The following is a 24137-nucleotide window of genomic DNA, read 5'->3' as shown; positions in this document are numbered from 1 at the left end:
ATACAACTTACCATAGTCCACAAATAATAGGTTCCCTTAATAACATTAAGTTTCTATAAAGTCAAATTGTCATTAGTAAACTCATAAAGGAATACAAAGCATATAGCGCCTACTGTAGGTTGAGGTATTTTACAATAGTAACAAATAAAACAATATACATTTTTTCTTTCATTTTATTTCCAATGTAGCACCTACAAATTTTGTCTTTCTTGTGTAATTTTTGTGAGATTTCTCTCACAAAAGTTATTTTAAAACGAATGGATAATTGAGAATTGGACTTGCAACTAGTTTACGGAATTATTCCTAGTTGCATAATTTAACTAAATATTCGAGAATGTATTTATAAATCTACAAAAAAGACAGTTTCATTTGAGCCAAAAGTTATTAAATATTTTATAAACTTCTTATTAAAAAAATTACCTAGATCTTATTAATATAAACATGACGAAAATCAACAAAAATTAATTATACATTCATTAAATTAAATTTAAATATGCGTATACTTTTTTTTAATCTATTGCCAGTTTTCGAAACTATCCAATTAACGACGGAATGACTTAAGTTTTCCGCTTTTAACACGAGACTTACTCTATAAACCTACATAATTCGGCAAGCATCAATTAAACAATATGTTGAAATTATCTGACAAATACTATGAGTACAAAATACGTGTGGAAACGCTCAATTGGACAATAACATGTTTATCTTTGATCACAATAAAAAATTTAAAGTTATTACAGTGTAAATTTTATAAAAAGTTTCTACTTTAAGTGTAACAATAACTCCACTCGATTCAGAACTTTATCTAGCGACTATGGAAGTTGAAATGTGATATAACATGTTCATATAATGTGTTACACAAATACTGTATAAATTTATAAAAAGATTTCTACAATACAATTCCATTACTTTAGTCATCAGTGATTGGAAGCATTACTTTTCACTTAAGTGTGGCAAAATCTTGAAATGTTTTTTTAGATTTAGTAACAGACATAGCAATACAGTACAGAGTAAATAAAATTATACATGAAAACAGTAATCTCACAGTTTCTTTTTCATAAAGTTATTTATTCCAGCACAAAAACTGCATGGAACTTTTTTCTTAACATCCCTTGTATATAATTAATGTATAAACATCCTTAATTTTTGTTTGGTTACAGACCTTTAATGCATTGAATGTGAAACAGTAACCAAAACAAAAAACAGGTGCGCATTATATTACGTTAATCTAAAGTTATTCAATATGTATTATTTCACATACAAATCATACATTAACAATGATATGAGATATAATATTGGCAGTATATCACATACATAATTGCAAAAATTCATGTCTAAGTGATGGCAGAATGAAAACTATAATAAGTTATTTAGTTATATTAATACAGTTTTATTGTGCTTTTGAATCAAAATACTTTTTTTAAAAGTAAGTTTTACTAACTGAAAATTATTGAACAGGGTGGCAAACTGTACATAATTATAAATGTATATTTTATTGTGGCATCACTTCTATTTATTAGCTAATGTTATCCAACAACACACAACATCTTTGTTTGAACACAACAATATACCTACTTCTTTTAAATTTACTTTCGTCCTTCCAATAATACTGTTCTTAAACATATTAATTATTAATGATTGTCCTTTAAACAGCATGTTTTTGGCAAGAATATAAATGACAAGATAATTTATTATAATAATAAATAAAATAAAGTAAATTCAATTGATAATTGACTTAATAGTACATTCCAACAAAGTGAACTAAAACATCATTTGGTCTACATTAAATGCACTTCAATTCAATATTTTTTCTAAACATTAACATCACAGTTAAACCAGAACCAATAAATATGTAGAATAAATTATAAGTTCTAAAGCCATCATTGGCTTTGTATAAAGTAACTTTGTCTTTTAAGCTGCCTGTACAATGATATATACTTTCCTGCAGCTGAGGTTCTTGGAACAACATATTGTTTGCAGAACAACTTTGGATCTTGAGCCTTTTCAGAAAGTTCTCCACATTCAAGTGCTCGTAGAAAAGCAAGAACAAATGTAAAACAGTTGTGTCTTTCTTCATTGTATCTATCTGCATCCCAAAGAGAACTTGAACTGATCTGGAAACCATATATATATTAAATAGACAAAAAGTAATATTTTTTGTTACAGAAGCAATTACTAATTATACAATTCAAATACATATACATATATCCTTGAAAGGATAGGATATGAGTACAATAATTTACATTTATCTAAAAAATTCAGTTAGTGTTCCAAAGGGAAATAGATTTTGATTTACTAAAGACATTTTGTTTCTTCTTCATAAGTAATGAAAAATGCATACCATATCAGAAAGAGGAAGAATTTTATAATTATGTTTTGAAATAAAAATGAAAAAATTTAGTACTCAAAATTTTAATGGCCTTATATAATGGGAACGAAACAAATGAGATATATGGCTAGACTTCTGACAAGGTTATCAAAGATTTGAACTAAGTAGAGAGACAAAAGTTGGTAATATGCTATAATTTTTATATGTAATGATATGGTTACACAATTCATATAATATAAGTGTTTTGTTATGTTACTACAAATTGTGCAAAACAATAAATGCATAATAAAGAAAGAGAGACTTACTTTTAAAAGAACACTATCCCATATTTCATTCCACAACTCGTCAAACTGCTCCAGCATCAAGCACTGATCCCAGTCTGAGCTTAGGTCAGAATTGATCCATTTCTTTGTTATTGGGTCAACACCACGAATGCCTTCTTCACTGAATTCAATGACGCATCCATGCGAGTTAGTGACCCCTATATGCAAGTCCTTAGAATTATAGTAGTCACTGAAACGTATAAATGTTTACCTCAAGCTTTTATCAGTTAAAGAAATGAGTCAATGTCAGTGACCATATACAATTCTTTTTCTATGAAATTCTGCACTACTTACTTGAGGAAATCACCGTGAGTAGGTTTCATAACAATAGCCCTTGGATGTTGAGATGCTTTAACAAAGGGATATGGAACTCTAAAACAGAAATAGGACACATAGCAACACAACTTTTTACGTTAGTATTCTGGCCTGTACATGTCGATAGGCTACTCACCTAAACGGTAAAAGTTTGTAGTCATATCTATCTAGTTTTTGTTGACAAACTGGGCATTGTTCCGGAATAATAGTACAAAAAACTTTATGTTCACAATGGTGGAAACAAAGGATACCTGGATCCATTTTTATTCTCCAATTAACCGAGTATTCTCAATTAAACCTACATAAAAATAATTATGAATACAACCTCCAGGTCATCTACATACAGTATTGTAGGAAAGTTACAAAAAATAACGAATATTTTTACAGAACAAGAACGAACTTAATTGGAACTAACACTCGCTAACACTACTTTTGTTCTACATTGCTTTATGCCCCATGTCGTTTCGAAGGACTTTTCCGACAACGTTCCTAATACGGCAATCAAAAGATGTTTGTATTTCGTTTATTAACTCTGTTTAATTGTTTGAGTAATAAATATTGTATATTATTTCACAATTAAAGGTAATGAAACGAAAAGCGTGTAACAATAAATATTTTTTATATGTAATGTGTGGTAAAAAGATAATTAATTTATTACTATGAAATAAGAAATAGGCTATTCTGAACGCAACTATTAATCACGTACGTATACGTATACTAACATATGATAGGATTAACAGTGTTCTTATTGGCTAAATGGTTTTCTCTAGAAGTGCTTGCAAAAATTTGGAAAATGCGGGAAAATTTAAATATTCATCTGTAATATTATTTTTGGTGGCGATAAAAATAACGGACACCGTTGTTTGTTTAATTATTATTCCTTTTTATTGTAGCACAGTGCAATTACTTTTTAATACACTGTCATTAAGAGCAGTTTCTTTTTTAAAAACTAAAACATATGATGATTATAAGTTTTAAGGTTAAAATCATACCAGACCATACTGTTTTTTAAATGATTTAATGATTTATTTGTGAAAAATCTCTGCACAATCTGTGAAAAATCTTGTGCATAGTGATATGAAAAAATCTATATACATATATATATACACACATATATATATATATATATATATATGTATGTATGTATATATACATATATATATATATATATATATATATACATTTCAAAATAGAGTTCAATGAATGTAAACTATGTTAAAATTTAGTCAATAGTGTCAAGTTGTATTGTATGTTTACGGGTTGCTACAGCAACAGTGAAATTGATAAAAATCGGGGTAACCACGCCTCGACCGTGAGTCCCAGTTCATACTTAGTGGGTGTTGAGTACACCGTGGAGGTTGGCATAGAGCTTGGCTTAGCCGAGAAAAGGAAAGTTCAGATACAATGAAATAATTCCAATTTTTAACTAACAATTCATAATTAATTTTTTAACTAAATTTAAGTAAAAAGTTGTCTCAATAATGTTCTTAATTTTTTAAAATTATTAAACAATTAGACATGATGTTGAAGAAAAATAGAAAAGAAACTCTAGCATTTTGGTGGTTACTTGCGTTGCCAGTGGTATCAGCCGGAATAGCTTGTCTGAGTAATCCATGTCTTAATGGTATTTGCTTAGACGATCTCAACAGGTAATTATTTTTAAATGTACGTTAAGATAGCAAATACTAATACGTATAATAAAATATAAATTCAATAATACATAATTTTAATTAAAAATAAAATGTTGAATGGTTTACACATTTAGCCGTCAAATTAAATAAATAACTAAAAATAAACATGACTGGTAAAAATTTATTTTTGTCATTGAGTGATTTGTTAATGTTATTTATTGCAACGATTTTATAGTGAATGAAATATTGCACGATATTTTAATTTAAAACACGAAATGTGTTTTAAATTAAAGTATCGCTGTAAGCGAAGTTTGTAAATTGATCAGGACAATGGCAGATGAGGTGTTGTTTAAAATTTTATTTTCAAATTAGTATATACGCACGAATTACTTATTATGTTGTATAAGCACAAAACTATCAGCACAGTATATTCAAATTAAAAATTACACGTAATAAGTAAATGTAATTTATAAAAATCAGAGTAGTTTATTAAAATCTGTTTCATTGACTTGTCTCAAATGACAGGTTTCGTAATCATTCTTTTGAGGTACATAATAAAATTGAAAGAATAATATAATTAACACACATCAATTTTATAATTTTGTTGAAGCCAAATAATAATATAAATGTTGATTAGTTAAAGGTGTAAATTTTTTAAAAGACAACGCTCACATGTTGTCAATTGATTTATGGTACACCCTATCCAAAAATTAATTGAAAACATAGTTATAAAAAGGTTTGTTGAAATTCGGATAACTACGTGTTATAATAAATTATTGTTTACTATTTGTCACTGCAGACTTTGTACTGCCGGAGGTTATTGGTGTGCCGAATAAGAAAATAATAATTTGATATGACTTATTTTAGTAATAAGTTTATTCTGATGATTGGAATTGGGTGTAAAATATTTTAAGCTTTTTGCTAACACCTGGGCTATACATCAACTCTTTTAAAGCTTTTTCTAACCTCCAACGATTCAATCATCATCATCAACTATTCAAATGATAGCTTCAAAAATGTTTAACTAGTAAATAATACGCATTATATTTCTAAAATAACTTTAAAAACATTACTAAAGAAGCGTAATCGGATAATCTATATTGGTGGACTTATGTACAACTTGATACTCCAGATTAACCAAAGTTAGAAAGAAATCCGACACGGTGTAACCTCTACGATGATCCACATAACAAAACACATAACAACTCTAGTGAAAGTTGATAGCTGTATAGAAGATTATCCAATTAGGAGAATTTTTTACAGAATGGTGTTTTATTCTCTTGAGTGTTTTATTCTATTTAGCGATTATAAGAGGACAAGAAATTCTTAAAATATTCTTTAAATGTTTTTATTTCTTAAACATTACTAATGTTCACTTTAGATTCGTATGAAGACAGTTTGGTATTATGTTAACGGGATTCACCTTCTTTACTTTTACGTAAATATCGTATACTAGTATTTGTAATCTTAACAAAGTAAATAATTTATCGACGCCATCATATCAACTTACATCGATTTCCACTAAGACCGATTGGAATCGACTCTAATACAACGTTTTTTGACGACTTTTACTAGGTCAACAGTCTCGTGGATCTTGTGGAAAATAATAATAATTTTTATAGCTCTGCGTTATTAAATTTTCTCCTGTTTCCATACAAACGTATTTAAGTTCCAATAACAGTCCTATTGATGAATGTTTGTAGTAAAATAAATAGCATATTCCTACAGAGCGTTCCTTTCATATCAAAGTTTTTTTTTATATTTATCTGTGCTTTAAAGGCATGTTACGATTTTATTTTAATCTAATAATATCTTGAATTTTTAGTACATACATGTGCTACTGTATAGACGGGTATACCGGAGTGCAATGTCAGACGAACTGGGACGAATGCTGGTCAGATCCTTGTCAAAACGGAGGCACGTGCGTTGATGGTATCGCCACCTATAACTGCACATGTCCCGAAGGCTTTATCGGTAAGTAGCTTTTAAAGAAAACGTTACCGAACTGAATATAATTATTTAATTGTTTATCTTTTTTATTAACATTTTATAAGCTGTGTGTTATTAACATCAGCTGGCTCCTTTTAAAACGTTACTAGGTTTAACATGTAATTTTGTTTTATTATGTTATGTTTCGTTATTATAATTCAATTTCCTTCAAATATTTAGATTGTATTGTAAATCTTTTAACTAAAATTATGCTGCAGTCATGTTAATAAAAATATTGTTTATCTTTCGTTGTACATAAATTATTTTTTGTTGCTTTGATTTCCTTTAAAAGAAGAACACGTCACAATGTAATACTTCATCATTATATTTATTATAATAGCTGACCCAAACAAACGTGTCCTCAACACCCTGGGGAAGCTATATACGTCCGGATTCTCTTAAGGCGCCTCAACGACGTCGCGCAAAACAATCATCTTCTCCGAAACGTACATGCCTACGTACAGTTTGGCTTTCGAAACCACCATTCATGCGTGTATCAGGCACACTGATTCGCCGATTCATTCCTCACGGGTTTTGCTCCTCGCAAGACAAAGATACGTGTGCTATCCTGTTCGATATCAATTCAATATGAAGATTGTCGACAAAGTCTGGCATGACGCGCACCCCTCGACCCATCCACGCAGGAGTCCCTAAGGAGTCCTGCCTCTCCCCGCTACCCTTCTCACAATTTACGAGCGATATCCCTAGGGAAACCAAGGACAACCTAGTCCTATTCGCGGACGACACGCCCTCTAGACTTTGTGTAGAGTCCCATGTCTCGTCTCACGTCAACTATAAATCGTGGCCCAGGCGAGTGGTTCAAGAAATGTAGAATTGACGTGAATCCTGATCGTACGCAATCGAAAGAGACACCTGTCCATCTTCGGCCGTCTTATCCCTCAGAAGGATTCATTCAGGTACTCCGGAGTCACTTTCGACTGGACAAAGTCTGAACTTTGGTTTCACGACTATATACTCTCGGGCAGGGATTTCACTGTCCAAGCTCCGCTCCTACTTTAACACCATTCATTCCACCTGCGCCATATCGCACATTAAATGCGTTCGACACAACACAAACAGACCCCAGACACCGCACGCTGCGTTTCCGGAGGCGGCATCCTACACCATAGCCGCGAACAGCGTGGGCAATCCGAGGTAGGATCCGCATCATCCTTCCGATTGCCGAGTCGTCCACGCTGTTGTCCCAAGCCACACATATAGAATAACATACGATTAGAGCATTTACCTTCGTACGAACGTCATTAGAGGTTAATTGGAGGTCGACTTTACAGTAAAATTGTTTGCAAGGTTAAAGACCCTTATGTTCCGTGAACTCAGTACCGATGAAGCTGTAAAAGCCCCGGGCTAACAGCGTAAACATCTATAATAATACTTTGTAACGTGCAGTAACCTATGCAGCCGGTTCTAGTCGCAACAAAATTATATTTGCGGTATACATAATAAAAATTAAGTCATTGTAAGCGTATGAAAATGTGATATATTAGTCATAAAGACTGTTAACGCGGAACATATAAATACGAATTTTTTTTAGAATACTAACATCACTTAACATTAAATTAAATCAACCAAAGAGGCTTATGTCCAGCATTAAATTTCCTAAGGCTGAAATGTTATCGATGATAATGAAATTAAATGTATCTCATTTAAAAGTATAACTTAAGAAACCATAAATATCAAATAAATACGTAACGTATATTTGTATCTACGTATCAGTATATATACAAATGTTAAAAACATATGTTTTCTAATTCGTATGTAATAAACTTAGTGTTCCGAACATTTAATTTTTTATAATCTCGTTTTTTTTCATACTTAGTTATTACATTCTATATCAATATATGTCAACATTCTTTTTTTGTAATGCCTTGTTAAAATTGTTGACTATATTTATGTACTCTGTGTTTATTGTGTAATTTTACAGGAGAAAATTGCGAGATTAATTTCAATGAATGCGAATCAAACCCTTGCTTAAACAATGGCACTTGTATTGATATGACGAACGAATACGTTTGCCATTGTGTGCCGGGTTTCTCCGGACAGCACTGTGAAGTCGACGTGGCCGTGTGTAACGCGACGGATGAGGTGCGCTGCCATAATGGTGGCCAGTGCATAGAGGGGCCTGGGTTTAAATTCTATTGTAGATGTTTACCAGGTGAGTGAGTTATTCTCACTTTAATGCTACCGACACCACTGTGCCGCACCTTAGGAAAGCGCGGGGAGGTGAAGATCAAAGAGAAACGTCCTGAGCGTTCACGCGAACTGACGAAACAGGCTGATATTAGATACTAAGGCATGATACAGTGGCTTGGGTACAACGGTCGCATCACTATTTATAGGCGCTATACTGTAATTGCCGAACAGTGTTAATAGAAAATATAAAAGTTATCTCTTTGGTTATTCCTATCGAGCTAAGGCAGCTGTTAACAAGCATCTTCTGTTTAACAGTGCAAATTCCTTATTTGTTCCATTTAGCGGAAAAATAGATAGTAATCTCTAATATTCCTCGTAAAATTTGGTAGATTTACTTACTTAATAAAAATTGTAGATTCCTGAATTAGTAGATTTAAGTTACGTGTGTCTTAATTCTACACAATTAAATAATTACAATAACAGTTCATTATAACAACACACAAATGTAAATAAGATATTGTAATTAGTAGTATAGATATAGTAGTATAGGTTATAAAAAAAGTAAAAAAAAAAGTGAGACATGGAAGTATACGAGTGATTGGTTATAGACTTAAAAGCTATAAAGGGGAGAATATACAGCTTATTTGTCAGCAAAAAGCTTTAAAACTCGTGTACCTATTTCCAATCGCCTTGTAAAAAATGATCACTCTGAAACTCTATTGGAATGCCACAGGTCGATAATTGATATTAAACTAAAATAAATCCTAGTATTTAGTAATCCGCAATTTCAAAACGCTGCTTTTACTATATTATCCTTCTGTTATTTATTTTTTCAGAAACTATTGAATTTATAATAGGATGTACCATATATTAATTGACAGCTTATAATCTTTACATGCACTCGTTTAGAGCTTTTACTTTTGTAGCCAACTTTGTATATGTACATAACAAAATATAAGGAAAATTTAAATAATGTTTTCACAGGCTGGACCGGGAAGTTCTGTGAAGATCAAATAGACGAGTGTGAATCTAATCCATGTGAGAATGGAGGATTGTGCATCGACATACATGCAGACTACATGTGTGCATGTGCTTACGGTAAGTCAAAATGAATATATCCGCTTCCTACATTGTTATATAATTAAAATATTGACAAATTTATTTTAGCTCGAAATAAGTATATTTATAGTACTTTAAATATGGTAATATATTATAATTACATTCAATTCAGCGATTGTATCATTTATATGATGACTTTTTTCGAGTTAGGTAACATAAATGCTATTAATAATGCTGTACCGATTTTTAAAAAGCAAGGACCGAAGATAAATAACATTAACTTCGCCGCCACTAGCATTGACTGCGAACTGACGGAACAGATCCGCCGGTACTCCCTCACGTCTCACCGCACGCACACCTACGCGGTTTCAGTAACACTATAGTAACAGACATTCTATATATTTTAATAAATTATTTGGCGTATGTATATCTTTTCTATTGTATTGTTCTCATTCAATTCTGCTGAGTCTCGCAATCATTTAAATTTAGAACACCTAGTCTAGACTTTATAAACTAGGCGAATGATTCCTCTGGAGTTCCCGCTGGAGCTATAAGTTATTTCATATGGAGGCGGTAAAGCTTAGGTTTGGCTGATCGTTCAGGCGGATTCTATGGAGGGAAAGGACTATTGCTAAGGTTCGGATCGAGCAATCGCTTGAGTGTTGCGAATCAGATGCCTACAGGCACTACTACACTACTGGATGCTTTTATGATATTATAGTTCATTAATAGTTTTACTTTACATTTAAATGTTTTAGGATACACAGGAAAAAGCTGCGAAGTTCAGATCGAATTCTGCGATGAAAACGCTTGTAGTAACGACGCTTTATGTGTAATTGAAGAAGGAGTTAGAGTTTGTTACTGCGTTCCCGATTTCCACGGAGAACGGTGCGAGCTGCAGTACGATGAATGTTTGCTTGGACCGAGGTAGGCATCATAAAACGCGATATTTCAAAGTGGTAAAACTGATGACTGTGTACAGAACTTAGAGAAAAGTCTTGACTTTAAATCATTATTTAAATTTGTAATTTAAAAAATCTATTAATATTTCATTTAAAATGCAAAACACTTATTAATTTAGTAAAAATAAAAATAATATTTAAGGTGTATGAATGGAGGGACGTGTATTGACGGAGTGGATAACTTTACCTGCTCCTGTCCACCGAATCTCACCGGAACTTTTTGTGAATGTCTAATCTTGAATGAAAATAAATATGATTGTGAATACGTCAGCCCTACACCAATGCTCGAAACTAAATCAACATCAATTCTTACAACACTCATGGAAAAAATATTTACCGACATCCTTTCAACAACTTCATCTACCATTTACAACGATACATCAACCAAACTTATAACAGTACCATTGGAAACTGAACCCTGGACTTCAACAACAACTGATTTAATTTCTACAACTGAAGTCGTTCAAACAACAACTCTAACAATAGACAAAACTAGTAGACAAGAACCTACAACATTCGTTTCGGTCACACCGGAGTATATAGATACAACCACAATAAGCACGTCGGATGTTACATATGAACCAAAAACGCATACGACCATTAAATCTGATAACTCTCAAACAGAATCTCTTTGTAAAGAAACTTGTGATACAGTAACAGAACCAACTACTTTTACATCATCAAAAGAATTGGAAACAACATTCTGGAACAATCAAACAGTTTCAATGGAGTTTACAACCTCTTCTACGAAAGTAACAATGCAGGTGTTCAACCGTACCGATAAAGAAATAACTATTTCAACTTCAACAGAATCATCGCCAAAAACTAGCTATGCAGAAGTCACCTTTACAACAAAAATTGACACAACAGATAAAATGTTTACAGACATACCTACAGAATCTTTCCCTACAGATATGCCAACGTATATCACAGATGCAGTTGAAACTACGACTATTTTTGATAAAACAACACAAATTTACACTACGATACAATCAGAGTGTACAGATTACATTTGCAACAATCGCGGCAGCTGCGCGAGCACTTTGCACGGTATAAGAGTAAGTACGAATTTGTACAATTTTTTAATGCTTTACAAGGATACACATTACAAACGATTTATATTATTTCAAGTGTCATTGTTCGTTCAACTATGGAGGAAGATTTTGTGACGAGAAACTGAACGTAACCACTGCAGCGTTTGGAGGCAATTCATACATCGTTCACCGCATAAACAACACCACATCCATCAGTATTGAATTTAGTGCAAAAACATTGATAACAGATGGGCACATAATGCACGTAGATATAGCTAGAGGTGCATACATGGAATTATTTTTAAATTCTGGACTTTTAAAGTTTAAATTTTCTTGTGGATACCAAACAATGCTTTTGAGCGAATTGAAAACCTTCGTCAATAAGGGATATCCTATGAAAATCGAAAGCAGGTATTTATGAAGTAATTAACAGGTGTATCACATATTTATTAAATATTCGTAACTTTTAAAATACTTCATCCATCTTTGTTTCCAGATTAGATTTATACATAAAACAACAGCACTGTAATGCAACTCTTCACCTAAATGACACAGTTGCAATGAGCGGCGGTCAGATCGCAAATATTAGCGCAGTCGAACGTGACATCATTCTGCGCTTCGGCAACTTACCCGACAATAATTATACCGACAATAAACCTTTTATTGGATGCATTACTGATTTGAAGGTACAAATTAATACCAACTAAAATGATAAATATTAATACAAAACCAGAAAAAACATATTCAACATGAGCTTATCATAATCAGCTATTTTCTTTGTATGAAATGCTCTATGTAATTTGACATACAAGTGTTTGGTTATAAGTGTAAAAGTTGTAAAAGAGTTTTTATCACACCTTTCAAACCTCTACCGAAGCAGCAGAGATCTTTTAAGTTAAGTTTTAAATTAACTTCGGATTAATTTGAATCTTTTTGTACAGTGAAACATTTGTTACTCCTTGGTACCGCCTCTTCCTAACATATGCTACGTTTAATATGTACTTGAACGACCAATAACGAATGACTTATGATATACAGATTACTTATCCTAAGTTTTATAATTTATTATTTTGGGTTACTTAAGAGTACAACTTAGCACAGGTCTAGGTGACTTTTTCTTGCCATGTAGTGGCAAAATTATTAAATTATTGGCGCATAGTATGTAGATTTTTTTCCCGATCTCTTATCTGTTAGGTATGCGCGCTTTCTATTCTTTATGTTTAGAAAGAGATAGCCATAAATTATTAGTTAAATTTATGTATTCATCTAATTATTTCTATGATACAATCATACAATTCTATTTCATAATATAATAAACTTGAATTTTCCGTATTTCATAAATATATAGGGGTCCGTGCCTTTATTTTCAATTACATTTAATATTTCCATTTTTTCGTTTCTATAAGTCACAATGTTTATTAGGTCTCTTAAACTATCTCCTAACTTAAATCTTAGGTTCCTAAATCATTTGTGCTAACAATGGATTCCACCGCTAAAGGGCTCGTCGATATGAATATGGAGCTAGTCGGCGGATGAATCGGAGCCGTGTTTGGTTTTGGTTGAGATGCCTAAGGTCTTGGCCTCCCTGGCCCCCTGGTTCTCACCATGTTCTTTTCGTGTTTGATAGCCGCCTCTACGCATCCCAAGTATTCCTTAAACTTTGTCTTATACATTGATCAACTTTATTTATCTATATGTACAAAGAGCAACAAGTCCCTAATTTTACTTAGCCTAAGTACTATTTCGCTGTGTACATTATTTATTAAACCGAATTCAGCTACCAAGTTCTTTAATCTCTTAGGTGGACGCTACATGTCCTCTGAGTCCGTCTCCGTGTGTAACTTCGCTTAGATGATTTGTTGGTTTTGATTTTTTTCGACTTTACATAAAGATCTTTCATCAACCGATCATCGTTTCAGCTATAGGCTTCCCCCATAGATGTTTGATGATTGATTGGAAGCGGCCGGCATCTAACATCTCTCCACTTTGTCATATCATATGCTGCGCTTGCCGGTCCGTACTCCAGAACTTTATGACTCCAGCGACCATTTGCTATGCACGTAATGTGGTCTGTCCATTGCCACTTCCACTTGCGAATCCGCTGTATAAAATGGGCTAAATCGGTTACTTTCGTTTATCTAAAGATCTCCTAATTTCTGACAAAATCTTTCATTTACTATTAATTAATCTGTAGTTATAGTGTTATAGAGAAATCTATTACTGTTATAATATTTAATTACTTTCACCATTTCAATTAATTACATTAATGTTTTGTTTCTTAGGTAAACAGTGAGAGACGAGAAATTTTTGGAGATGCATTTAATGCTGGAGAAATTACAGAATGCTCTTCTCTCTCGTGCTTGTCAAGGCCATGTTTCAACGGAGGCTCGTGCCGAGATCATGGTGATGGATACACTTGCACTTGTACTAATGGGTACGGTTCTTTTACGAATACTTTTCTATCCAATTTTATGACTCTTAATCGACACCACATACTTTTTGTTAGTTATTGCCACATAAAATCTAAGTCTCGTCTAAATATATCACGTAAAAATTGTTACGTTTCAGTTGGATGGGAAAAAATTGTAATCAATCATTGTGTGAACACAATCCTTGTCAAGCCGGAGGCAGTTGTGTCAAATATCCAGGCAGCGGATTTCTTTGTTTATGCCCGTACGGAAAACATGGAATCTTTTGTGAATTTAGTAAGCAGTTGTTAATATAAGATCGATTAATTCATTAATTACAATTAAAATAACTCATATACTAGAATATAAGCTGGTATAGTAGAACAAGTACATATGCACTGGGATATTGTAACTAGGTTACTACTAAAATTGTCGTGTAAAAGGCTGCTATGTGACGAATTAAAGTAATCAACATTGGGAAGTTGAAGCAGCAGTGGGCAAGTGACATGGATCGCAGAACAGATGTGAGCTGGGGCTTTGGGAAGGGTAGACCACGGATAAGCACGCGTGTGCGTCCACTCATAGAAAGGCCAAACGACATTGTTAATCCGTTTGTTGTGGAAAAAAGGTGTTAGAAATCTACGAAGAAGGTTTAAGTCTGACAGTGGACGTCTAGCGACTGAGCTGATAATGATAGTGTATTATACTGTGGTTAACTTTATACTGTGGTGACATTACCATTCCCATCAGAAATTTTCCAAATACTAAGGATACGATAGTGATACAAAGTTAATAATTTAAACACTTTTTACATACACCAGGTATTATTTTGACTACGACAAAATGAATGCATACGGTATAGGATATCAAAATTTGCCATAAATAACTAAAGATAACACAAAAATTGTTAATATTTTTGTTCCTGTACTTGAACAACGTAATAATCCGTAAAAAATTATCGATATGATTACTGTTTTTGCATTGACAGATGTAGAAATAACTCGACCGTCACTGGCACCAATCGTCAGCGGGGTGTCCTCGTTCCTAGTATATCCCGTATCTCCGTCTGCTTTGAATTCCGACCGTTTCGAGCTGCGTTTACGATTCCATACGACCGACATGGATCAGATTGCGTTACTGGCGTTCGTCGGACAAAACGGTCGTCACGACACCCGCAGCCAACACATCGCACTCACCTTCGTTAAAGGGTACATCATGCTCACATGGAATATGGGAAGCGGTATGAACTATAATATATTCGCGTTAAGATAATAATAATGTTTCTTCATTATTTAAATAAAACCGACACGTCCGTACTTTCTTAAGGGCTGACTTCAACTGGTCAATATGAACATGACGTTCTAATTTACTAAAATTTAATTGGTCAAGGAGGTGTGACTCATCATCACCATTATCTAATCCTCAATCAATCTGAATAAGACTAGTCATTATTATCTTAACAATACTAATTTAAATTAAACTCGTAGTTCACTAGTTTTATAAAATGTAACATGTTTTATAGTTGTATAAATGCTGACTTAAACATATACATACATATCTATTTTATTAAGCACTTATATGTGCTCAATATCCAGTTCTGAAGGTTAGAAATAGCATGTATATATATTAATTTGTATTCTCCTTCAGTAATTCTCTTAAACTATTTTTTGTACTAGAAAATCTTTTGCTTTGGTGCAATGAAACTATTAAAGTAAATGTTGATTTTTATATTGTATCATAAATCATAAAGGAAGCTTAGTTTCGTGTTTAGGAACGTTGAAAGTTAAGTGGGCGAAGGAGTCACCACAAGACTATGGTTTTTGTGCCAATAGACCGGGGAAATCCGTACGAATTCGAGAATAATATGACAATATTAACGTATAGTCCGTTCGCGTTAATAATGAAAGCTGTAACGTTTGAAATATTACTTTCTATTGGTCATTCAACTTGATAAGTATTCAATTAATAAACAGGCTTTGCTCGGAGGGCGGAAAGTGATTTACTTGGGAACTTAATTTTACAGGTCCGCGGCGAGTATTCACATCGCGCGCGCTGAGTGGTCGGCGTGGCGGACACGTTGTACGCGTGTGGAGGCGAGGCCGTGGTGCCGGTCTCAGTGTGGACGGTCGCTACAATGTGTCCGGTAACGCGCCCGCGCCGCCGCAACATGAGCGCATGACGCTGCTTCCCTATCTATACATAGGTACAATGTTCTATCCTCCTCCTCGCGTCTTATCCCTAATTACTGTCGATCAAGATCCTTCTTTGGAAAGTTTGTCAAGTACTATAGTTCGTATACACATATGTATATATGTATATGTGTATACGTACTATAGTGTAATATAATACAACACCACAACAAACGCCGCTTGTACAAGTTATCAAAACAAACGTCGACAACGACGCGTAAATTCTCTGCTATTATACGCCAGTCATTACTCGTGGTTATTTTCTTTATGTTATTTCTGATTTATTTTATTAAAATATATTAACATGTGTGGGTACAGCTTCAAGATTTTGTTTTGTTTTTACTAATTCTGGTGCTACTTTAGCTCGGTTTGATATGATTTTGTAAGGTGGGCACCCATCGGAAAACTTCGCGAGTCTTCCGCACGACCTGCCGCTGCACAGCGGGTGGCGAGGCTGCATCTGGGACGTAAGCGGGCAGGCCGTCGGCGGTAAGGTGATCGGCGGGCGCGGCGCCGGCCAGTGCGGGGTCGCCCAGTGCACCGCACGATCGTGTAACGCTCCCAGAGGAGTCTGCATACATTCGCCCGCTACCTATGGGTAAGCTCATAATAACAGCGACCACTCGACTAGTGACTGAAATTTAGTCTTTGATCATTGTGGGTTGTCGATGATGGGCCTTATAAGAAGGCTCAAGGCCACTTTGAGATAAATGTGGGAGATTTGCAAAGGAATCAAGATCACCGTCGTAGCCCGAAGAATTGCCTATGAGAAGAACATTGCTCATGCAACCGACAGCCGTTGGGGCTGAAGGATTTTCCGGTGGCGACCACGAACCGGTAGACACGGCGTGGATAAGCCGGGCGTACTAAGTATACCGACCATACGGGAAGTCGCTAGATGTGGGTGGCGCAAGACCGGTCATCTTGGGGATCTTAGGAAGAGGTCTTTGGTTGCAGTGCGCGTCTGTCTGCTGCTATGACGGTGATGATAAAAATGTACAAGCGGAAGATCGAGTATTTCATGAATCCATTTGTCCCATTCCGAAGGTGCATATGCAACGAGGGCTGGTTTGGTGCAACGTGCTCCAGCCAGCGCCACGAGTGCGACAGTTCAGTATCGCGATGCCGCGGAGACTGCGTGCTTGGTTCAGACTCGCGCCCCCAATGCGACTGCCCTTACGGCAAGACAGGCGACAACTGCGACCAGGGTAAATATATATTCATTAAAGTCTCATAACATCTTCTCTAATATATGGTATTTTAATTTATATGCGTATATATAACAGATTTCCACCTATGTACAGACTTCACAATTTCTCTGTAAGCATAAGGCTCAGAAATTTGGTGGGAATATTTCTTTCGCCGAGTAACATTCAACTGAAACGGATTTTATAAAAACTCCAGCTCTTAAAGAAATACAACTTAGCCAGAAAATTATTTTTAGCTATTTTACAAATTACACAAAATTGATTTTATAAAATTACAATAACAAAGGGCAGTCGGGGCCAAGCAAAGCGGGAATAGTCAATCGTTTATACGGTATGGCATGTTTCATCGGGTGTATAACTTCATAATGCCAAACCCGCAATACCGCGCCCTAGGTATATGTGCAACGAGACGGATTAGAAAATCCGCCGCTCCATTCTCTTGCCTAGAGCGCAGTACCGCTGTTTCGGCGGTACTAGTAATGGTACCCCTGGAATAACGAATAATAAGTAAATTACATATAAAATTGTATCCCGGGTATCTCACCTGCGACCTATGATCGCAAGTTTCACTGCTAAATGCAAAGCGAGCCCCACAAGTAACGATATGCCTCTAATTAATAATATGTTTGAATATTCATTACCAGATGTCATTCCAATCGACGTGCTATTCACCGGCGTCCGATCTTACCTTCAGTTATTACCACGCACGATCTCCAGCGTGAGCTTGTCTCTTGAGGCTGAGATTAAACCGGCAAAAGAACGAGGCTTGGTGATATTGGCGCAGACGCCACACTTCTACACGGCTTTGTCTCTACAGGGGGGTCTACTAGAGTATCGTTGGACAGGTGAAAATATAATAAAACTCCTTAATTCTTTTTCTTTTTTTCCATGATATTTAAAAAGCTTTGAAAATATTTGCAACATAATTTAAATTTCTAAATCTTATTACCATGGTATATTTTTTATAACTTTGTAAGGTTTGAGAGAAAACACTTCACATTTTCGATTTATTTTCGAAGTTTCTCCGGAAATTTCCATAAAAGCTTAAATTTTGCTTACTACATTGTTATACACTAGATTAGAATAATTAGAGGCTTTTTAGATTAAGGTAATTTCTTTTGAAAGTTATCTTATGAAGTAAAACACAAAAACTGTGTTTCCGACTGGATGAAGTAACGACATAAAATCTTTTTAATTTTCAAACGTTTTCTTGTCAATGTTTATCTATTCTTATAATATTATACAATTTCAGTAGACAATTTTTTTAAGAATAAATTTCAAGTGACTCATTAATTTTGCATTTGTTATTCATTATCACTACAAACATTACAGTAAAAAATAATGCATAAATTGCGATTATAGACCGTTGTTAGGTGTTTTTAAATATATAAAAGGAGGTTACATAAATATAATTACCATTTCTATAGTTAGTCTTAAAAGTTAACTACAAATAGGGGGCAGCAACAGTAACGTTGTCGCATTCGTTATTGAATTCAAAGGTCCCGAAAGCGTGATCGATGGTTCCATATGAATTGTGTTACGTACGATACATCTTAAAATTTGGAAGTTTTTATATATATCGTGGTACAGCCCACAACTCGAGACAGAAACCTATATATTTAATAATATTTTTAACTAATACAAGAATTAATGTTTAGAAATACATATAGTATACAACAACATCGTGGTATGAAACAGGAAAAATCGGTAATTAGATATAAAAAAGTATTAAAATTTGTATTCGTTATAAAAAAATTTTATACACAGGTTTTGTTAACATTTGATAATTGTCTGTAACTGAGATTTTAATGAAAAATTTGTTCTTTTTTTTGATGTGAGATTCGATGTTTTTCTTACAATGAAAACTTGGCTTAGTAATGTGAATAAAAAACATGATCTTATTTAATAATTATTGTAATTGATATTACGTTTATCACACAGACCGTTTGTCGGGTCTGACGTCATTAGTGCGAAGTGGTGTGGTGCTGTCGATGTCTCAGTGGCACCAGGTGAAAGCTGGACGATATGGCGCACGTCTCTACGTGTGGGTCGACGGAGCCCTTAGCACAGAGGCCATGCTTGCCCACGCCTACCCCCACACCGCGAGCGACGCCGACATTGTTTTAGGTTCGTAGTAAATGCTACCACAGTCCGTTCTCGTTAAAAATGTAGCGAATCATGATTATCTGCAACGCCTCATAACTAATTTAAAAGAAACAATACTTATGTGCCCTAATCCGACAAATAATCATGAATAACCGCATTCTTAACGAGAATGAACTATAGGTTTAGACATTATGTGCATATCGCTAAGGTTGAAACGATACAGAAACGATTCCCATACCTTCTTTGCTTTCACAACAAACGCTAATAAGAAATATCTTCTCACGATGCGAGATGTGATTTTTTAAAGAGATCTTTGGTATCTCCTGATCTCGTGATCCTCAAAATAGATCCGATTTGAAACTGGCCTTATGTCATACCACGCACGGACAACAGTCGTCAGTCTATTGTACACGCTTTTAACATTGAAAACCAAGTCAATATCTTTAGTGTTTCCTTACCGATGTTACAAGTTAATTTACTTAACAAAACATTACTATTATTAAATTTAATATGTACATACATTTTTACATCGTTTTTGTTGTAAGAGAGTGATTGAACTAAATATTGCTGTAATGCAAATTGTGTTGACATCCAGCATGTTACTCGCTTTGCTTTTAAACGCGTAAAACGCAGCAATGTCTTCCTAAGTGCTGCAACAAAGTGCGTGGACCTAAAATAAAAAAAAATATTGAAAATTTAGTTGCTCTTTTACAGGGGGTGCACGAGATTTGGCCACAGTGCCGTTTGACTCGATATCGGGACCGCCGGAGTCTTACTCCGGTTGTATCAGGAAATTGCACGTAAACAATGTACCATTCCCATTGGAACCGCAAAACTTACTAGGTAAATATGTCCAAGTAATTTATTAATATTGAATTATGAGACTTATGACCTTATGTTAAAATGCGTTTATCTTTTGCGCAGGAGGGAGAAATATAGGTTCTTGTGGGGCGGCTTGTCCCGGCGGACGTTGTAGACGCGGGGTGTGTCATCCGGGGACATGCGCCCCGCCGCATGGACACTGCCGCCGCGACCGCTGCGTGTGTGCTGCAGGCCGCACAGGAGACCACTGCCAGTTGCGTAAGCCTCACCAATATTTTTTTAACTGATAATAACTTAACATATATCCAACTCTTTTTTACACTTTTTGAATTGGTCCACCAATAAGAATAAGTACATTTTTTTCCACGATTTTTTTTATTCTTACACAAATCTCTAAAATGTTTTTCATTTAAATTTGACAGTGTTTACAGAAACTTATCTATAGAGCAATAGAACTGGGAATAGAACTGAAAGTAGAACTGGGAGAATACGAAGTTGTTCAAACTCAACATTGTTATACATCTGCAGATCTGACTGATAATAGCATTTTTGGTTTAGTCCGTAACAAACCCGCGTACTTGTTATCAAGTAGCGATGAATAATTACAAAATTTTTTTACGATTTTTCGCACACTTTTCTCAGTAATTAATCGACCATGTAAAAAAGTTATGTGGTAGTTACCCAAAAAAGCTCGAAGAATTGCTCGTTCGGAGTAGCAGGGAGCGGGCCATATTGCTGGCACAACCGAGGTCCGTCGGGGACAGAAGTTTCGCGAGCAGGTGGCCACGCGGCTTGGTTGGCCCTACGTTAGATGGACCGACGACAAAGTCAAGGTCGAGGGTGGTCGCTGGATGCGGGCAGCGGTAGACCGATCATCGTGGCGACATGATGTTAATGACATTGTCAGACTTAATGCTAAATAATCTTGAGTAGTAGAAAAATATCTTATCGTGTATTATAAAACTTTTTATGCTGTGTTTGTTTGCACAGAAATCAACGTAACGATACCGCAGTTCGATGGCGACGCGCTGATTGCAGTTGGGCGACACGCCTATGGCAGACACTCTGGCGAGAGGTTCACCTCCACCCCTAGCTTCCTCTCGTTAAACTTCACCACCTCCGAGCCTAATGGCTTGCTCTTGTGGATTGACATGGTAAAACCCTTAAATATTTTATATCTATATAAATTTTCCAAAGAACAAATATACTTTTGCATTTATTATAGCCACGAATGACAAGCGGCATTGATGTGATCCAGGGGGCTTGTGGTAACATAGCTCTTCTGACAGCGGTATCCACAACACGCACTTCGGAAAACGTTGCAATTCTATTTAAAACGTGAATCGGAGTAATAATTCAAGTAGAATATTAAAAACGGATCCGTAGATTGATTAACATAATTTAGTCACGCGTTATAAGTATTATATTTTCCAATGAAATTATTAATAAAAGTACCCGTATTAAAATATCTTTTCTAATTATAGTTTTTGTATGTTTATATTTAAGTTAATTTATATTATTGCATATAACAATTCACGAAAGAATTCTTAAATATAAATTTGAAAAGGGGCGTTAGCATATGGAAGTACAATTTTAGCGTTAAAGAACGTGACATCGTTACCTGTAATAATCTTTCTCTGTTACCAATAGTCTGATCTACTTATTCTGTTACGGTTTTTTTTTATTTTATTAGTACAGAAAATAAATTAAATATTACCACCTCTTAGTTACAATTGCAATAGGTGACAACATGTGTGTTCACTTGTACTTAACAAAAACATACATCGCAATGCTTATACTTGCGTTCTAAACCGTGGCATATATAACATCTTTGAACATAGCCGCTACTTTATTTGATAGAAAAAAAGTATAATAAGAAAATAATACATTATGAAAATAAAAAACAGTGAATCAATTTATTTTTTCCTCAACAGGGAAACGACTATATAGGCATCGGCATCGAAAATGGCTACCTACGTTTGGTTTGGTCTCTTCATTGTGACGTAACGGAAATAGTAAGACGAAATGAGAAAACCTTTCCGATTCGTGCACGAAATATTTCTACGATTCTTCCAAATGTAGGATTTTTAGCGGACGGCAACTGGCACAAATGTGTCTTAGAATTTGGCAGGAAAAATATCACGTTGACTGTAGACAAACATTTAGCCTACATAGAAGAATCGTGTGAAAGAGGAGAACAAAGTGACGCAGCGGACATTTATATGGGTAAGTCGAGAGACAAGTTTTATATTACTGACTGTTGGCGTATCATATATAGTAGAGGCAGACCGCTGAAAATATCTGAGATCTCTTTATTTATTATATTAAATTAGATCCGTTTAATTTTGCAATTTACTACAACCTCAAGCTTAGAACAAGTTGCCAAATCAATTATAAGCAAATTAAAAAATTCAAACAGTTATCATATTCAGTCATAGGATGTCCACAGCTGGACATAAGCCTCCTCCCTAGATTTCCAATACGACATGGCTGGACGCGACCTGCATTCGTCTATGGTGAACTTAAAAAAGTCAGTTGTCCACCCAGCGTGAACGTAAATTTAATCAGGGTGAGAAACGAAAACACCACGTCCACATGTGGCGACTTGAAACGAGACTCCTCGGGGGGCCCTCGAGTTTCCTATGTTGAAAGGTGTCTTAGACTAGGACATTTACGTGGGCCTTCTGCGCTCTGCCGCTTCCAATCCGCGGAACCTGCAAATGCCATTCCGGCAACAGTAAGAATGCGTCCAAAAATATGACAGTATTACGTGGCAGAATTCGTACGCTAATTTACACATTCGAGGTATTACTGAATGAGATGCCAAACACGGATTTTTAACAAGGAGAGCAAATCATGTGATACTTTAAAGTTTGAGAAATCCATTAGAAGTCTTTGCTCGATGGTTCATTGTTTACTTTTTTTAACCATTTTCAACGCAGGCGGAGTGAACGAAGAAGATAATCCTGCTGTTAAGAAAATATTCCCTCAAAACTTCAAAGGCTGCATTGATCAGATATCAACCAGCGAGGACTCCTATATCACCGACTACTCAAGACTATACAGTGAAAACGTTAATTCGTGCCAATTATTTCCGAATACCTAATTGATTCAACATATAATTGATATGAATTAAAATTTTAGGTCATTTGATACTTCTGTTAATTAAAATATGCCACCCCTGATTTTGATACAGTTCTGCCAACGAAACGGTATTTTTACCAAGATTCTAGTAAACTTGCGGTTGGAATTTTCATAAAATCCTTTTTTAGCCATCACTATCCGGTAAAAGAATATTCTTATCAATTTTTCTTAAATACATGTATCCGAGCCTTGTGGGTCGTGGTATCGTCATGAATCAGTACATAGGAAATCTTTTATATATCTAGATAGATTATTTTTCTTATATTAACCATACAAGAGTTCTATTTAGCAAATTTTATGTCCTACCCGTAACAAAGAGGACGTAAATGGGATTCGAATTGCATCACCAGGACAGCAATGGTAATAAGTTCAGTCAAAGAATAAATATTAGAAACCGCTGAGATTTTGTCCCAATTTGACTAATTTTCAGTATTGCTACAGACTGGATCGTTCGACTACGGCAAAGA

The 24137-nt window shown here is 34.8% G+C and overlaps 2 protein-coding genes across 2 annotated transcripts; one reads left to right on the top strand and one right to left on the bottom strand.

Moving 5' to 3' along the window:
- Positions 1-230: 230 nt before the first annotated feature.
- LOC137922286 (MKRN2 opposite strand protein) lies at positions 231-3429 on the bottom strand. Its single transcript, XM_068765258.1, has 4 exons — positions 3104-3429; positions 2947-3024; positions 2635-2842; positions 231-2114 (listed from the first exon to the last, which is right to left on the bottom strand). The coding sequence occupies exons 1-4, from the start codon at positions 3226-3228 to the stop codon at positions 1881-1883; spliced, it is 645 nt and encodes a 214-aa protein (XP_068621359.1). The 5' UTR covers positions 3229-3429; the 3' UTR covers positions 231-1880.
- A 1059-nt stretch (positions 3430-4488) lies between these two features.
- On the top strand, positions 4489-23632 carry eys (eyes shut). The gene is made up of 21 exons (XM_068764682.1): positions 4489-4616; positions 6424-6572; positions 8530-8760; positions 9723-9836; positions 10556-10724; positions 10902-11817; positions 11891-12204; positions 12290-12479; positions 14076-14227; positions 14362-14498; positions 15190-15441; positions 16225-16404; positions 16778-16988; positions 17438-17598; positions 18243-18443; positions 19540-19725; positions 20419-20547; positions 20629-20784; positions 21517-21680; positions 22461-22752; positions 23469-23632. The coding sequence occupies exons 1-21, from the start codon at positions 4489-4491 to the stop codon at positions 23630-23632; spliced, it is 4596 nt and encodes a 1531-aa protein (XP_068620783.1).
- Positions 23633-24137: the final 505 nt, after the last annotated feature.

The sequence above is a fragment of the Battus philenor genome, unplaced genomic scaffold (assembly GCF_028537555.1).
Source record: "Battus philenor isolate CCGP_79_NKW_IND1 unplaced genomic scaffold, ilBatPhil1.0.hap1 SCAF_2, whole genome shotgun sequence".
NCBI lineage: Eukaryota > Metazoa > Arthropoda > Insecta > Lepidoptera > Papilionidae > Battus > Battus philenor.
The sequence above is the reverse complement of the archived record's forward strand: the minus strand, read 5'-3'. Positions and strand labels throughout refer to the sequence as shown.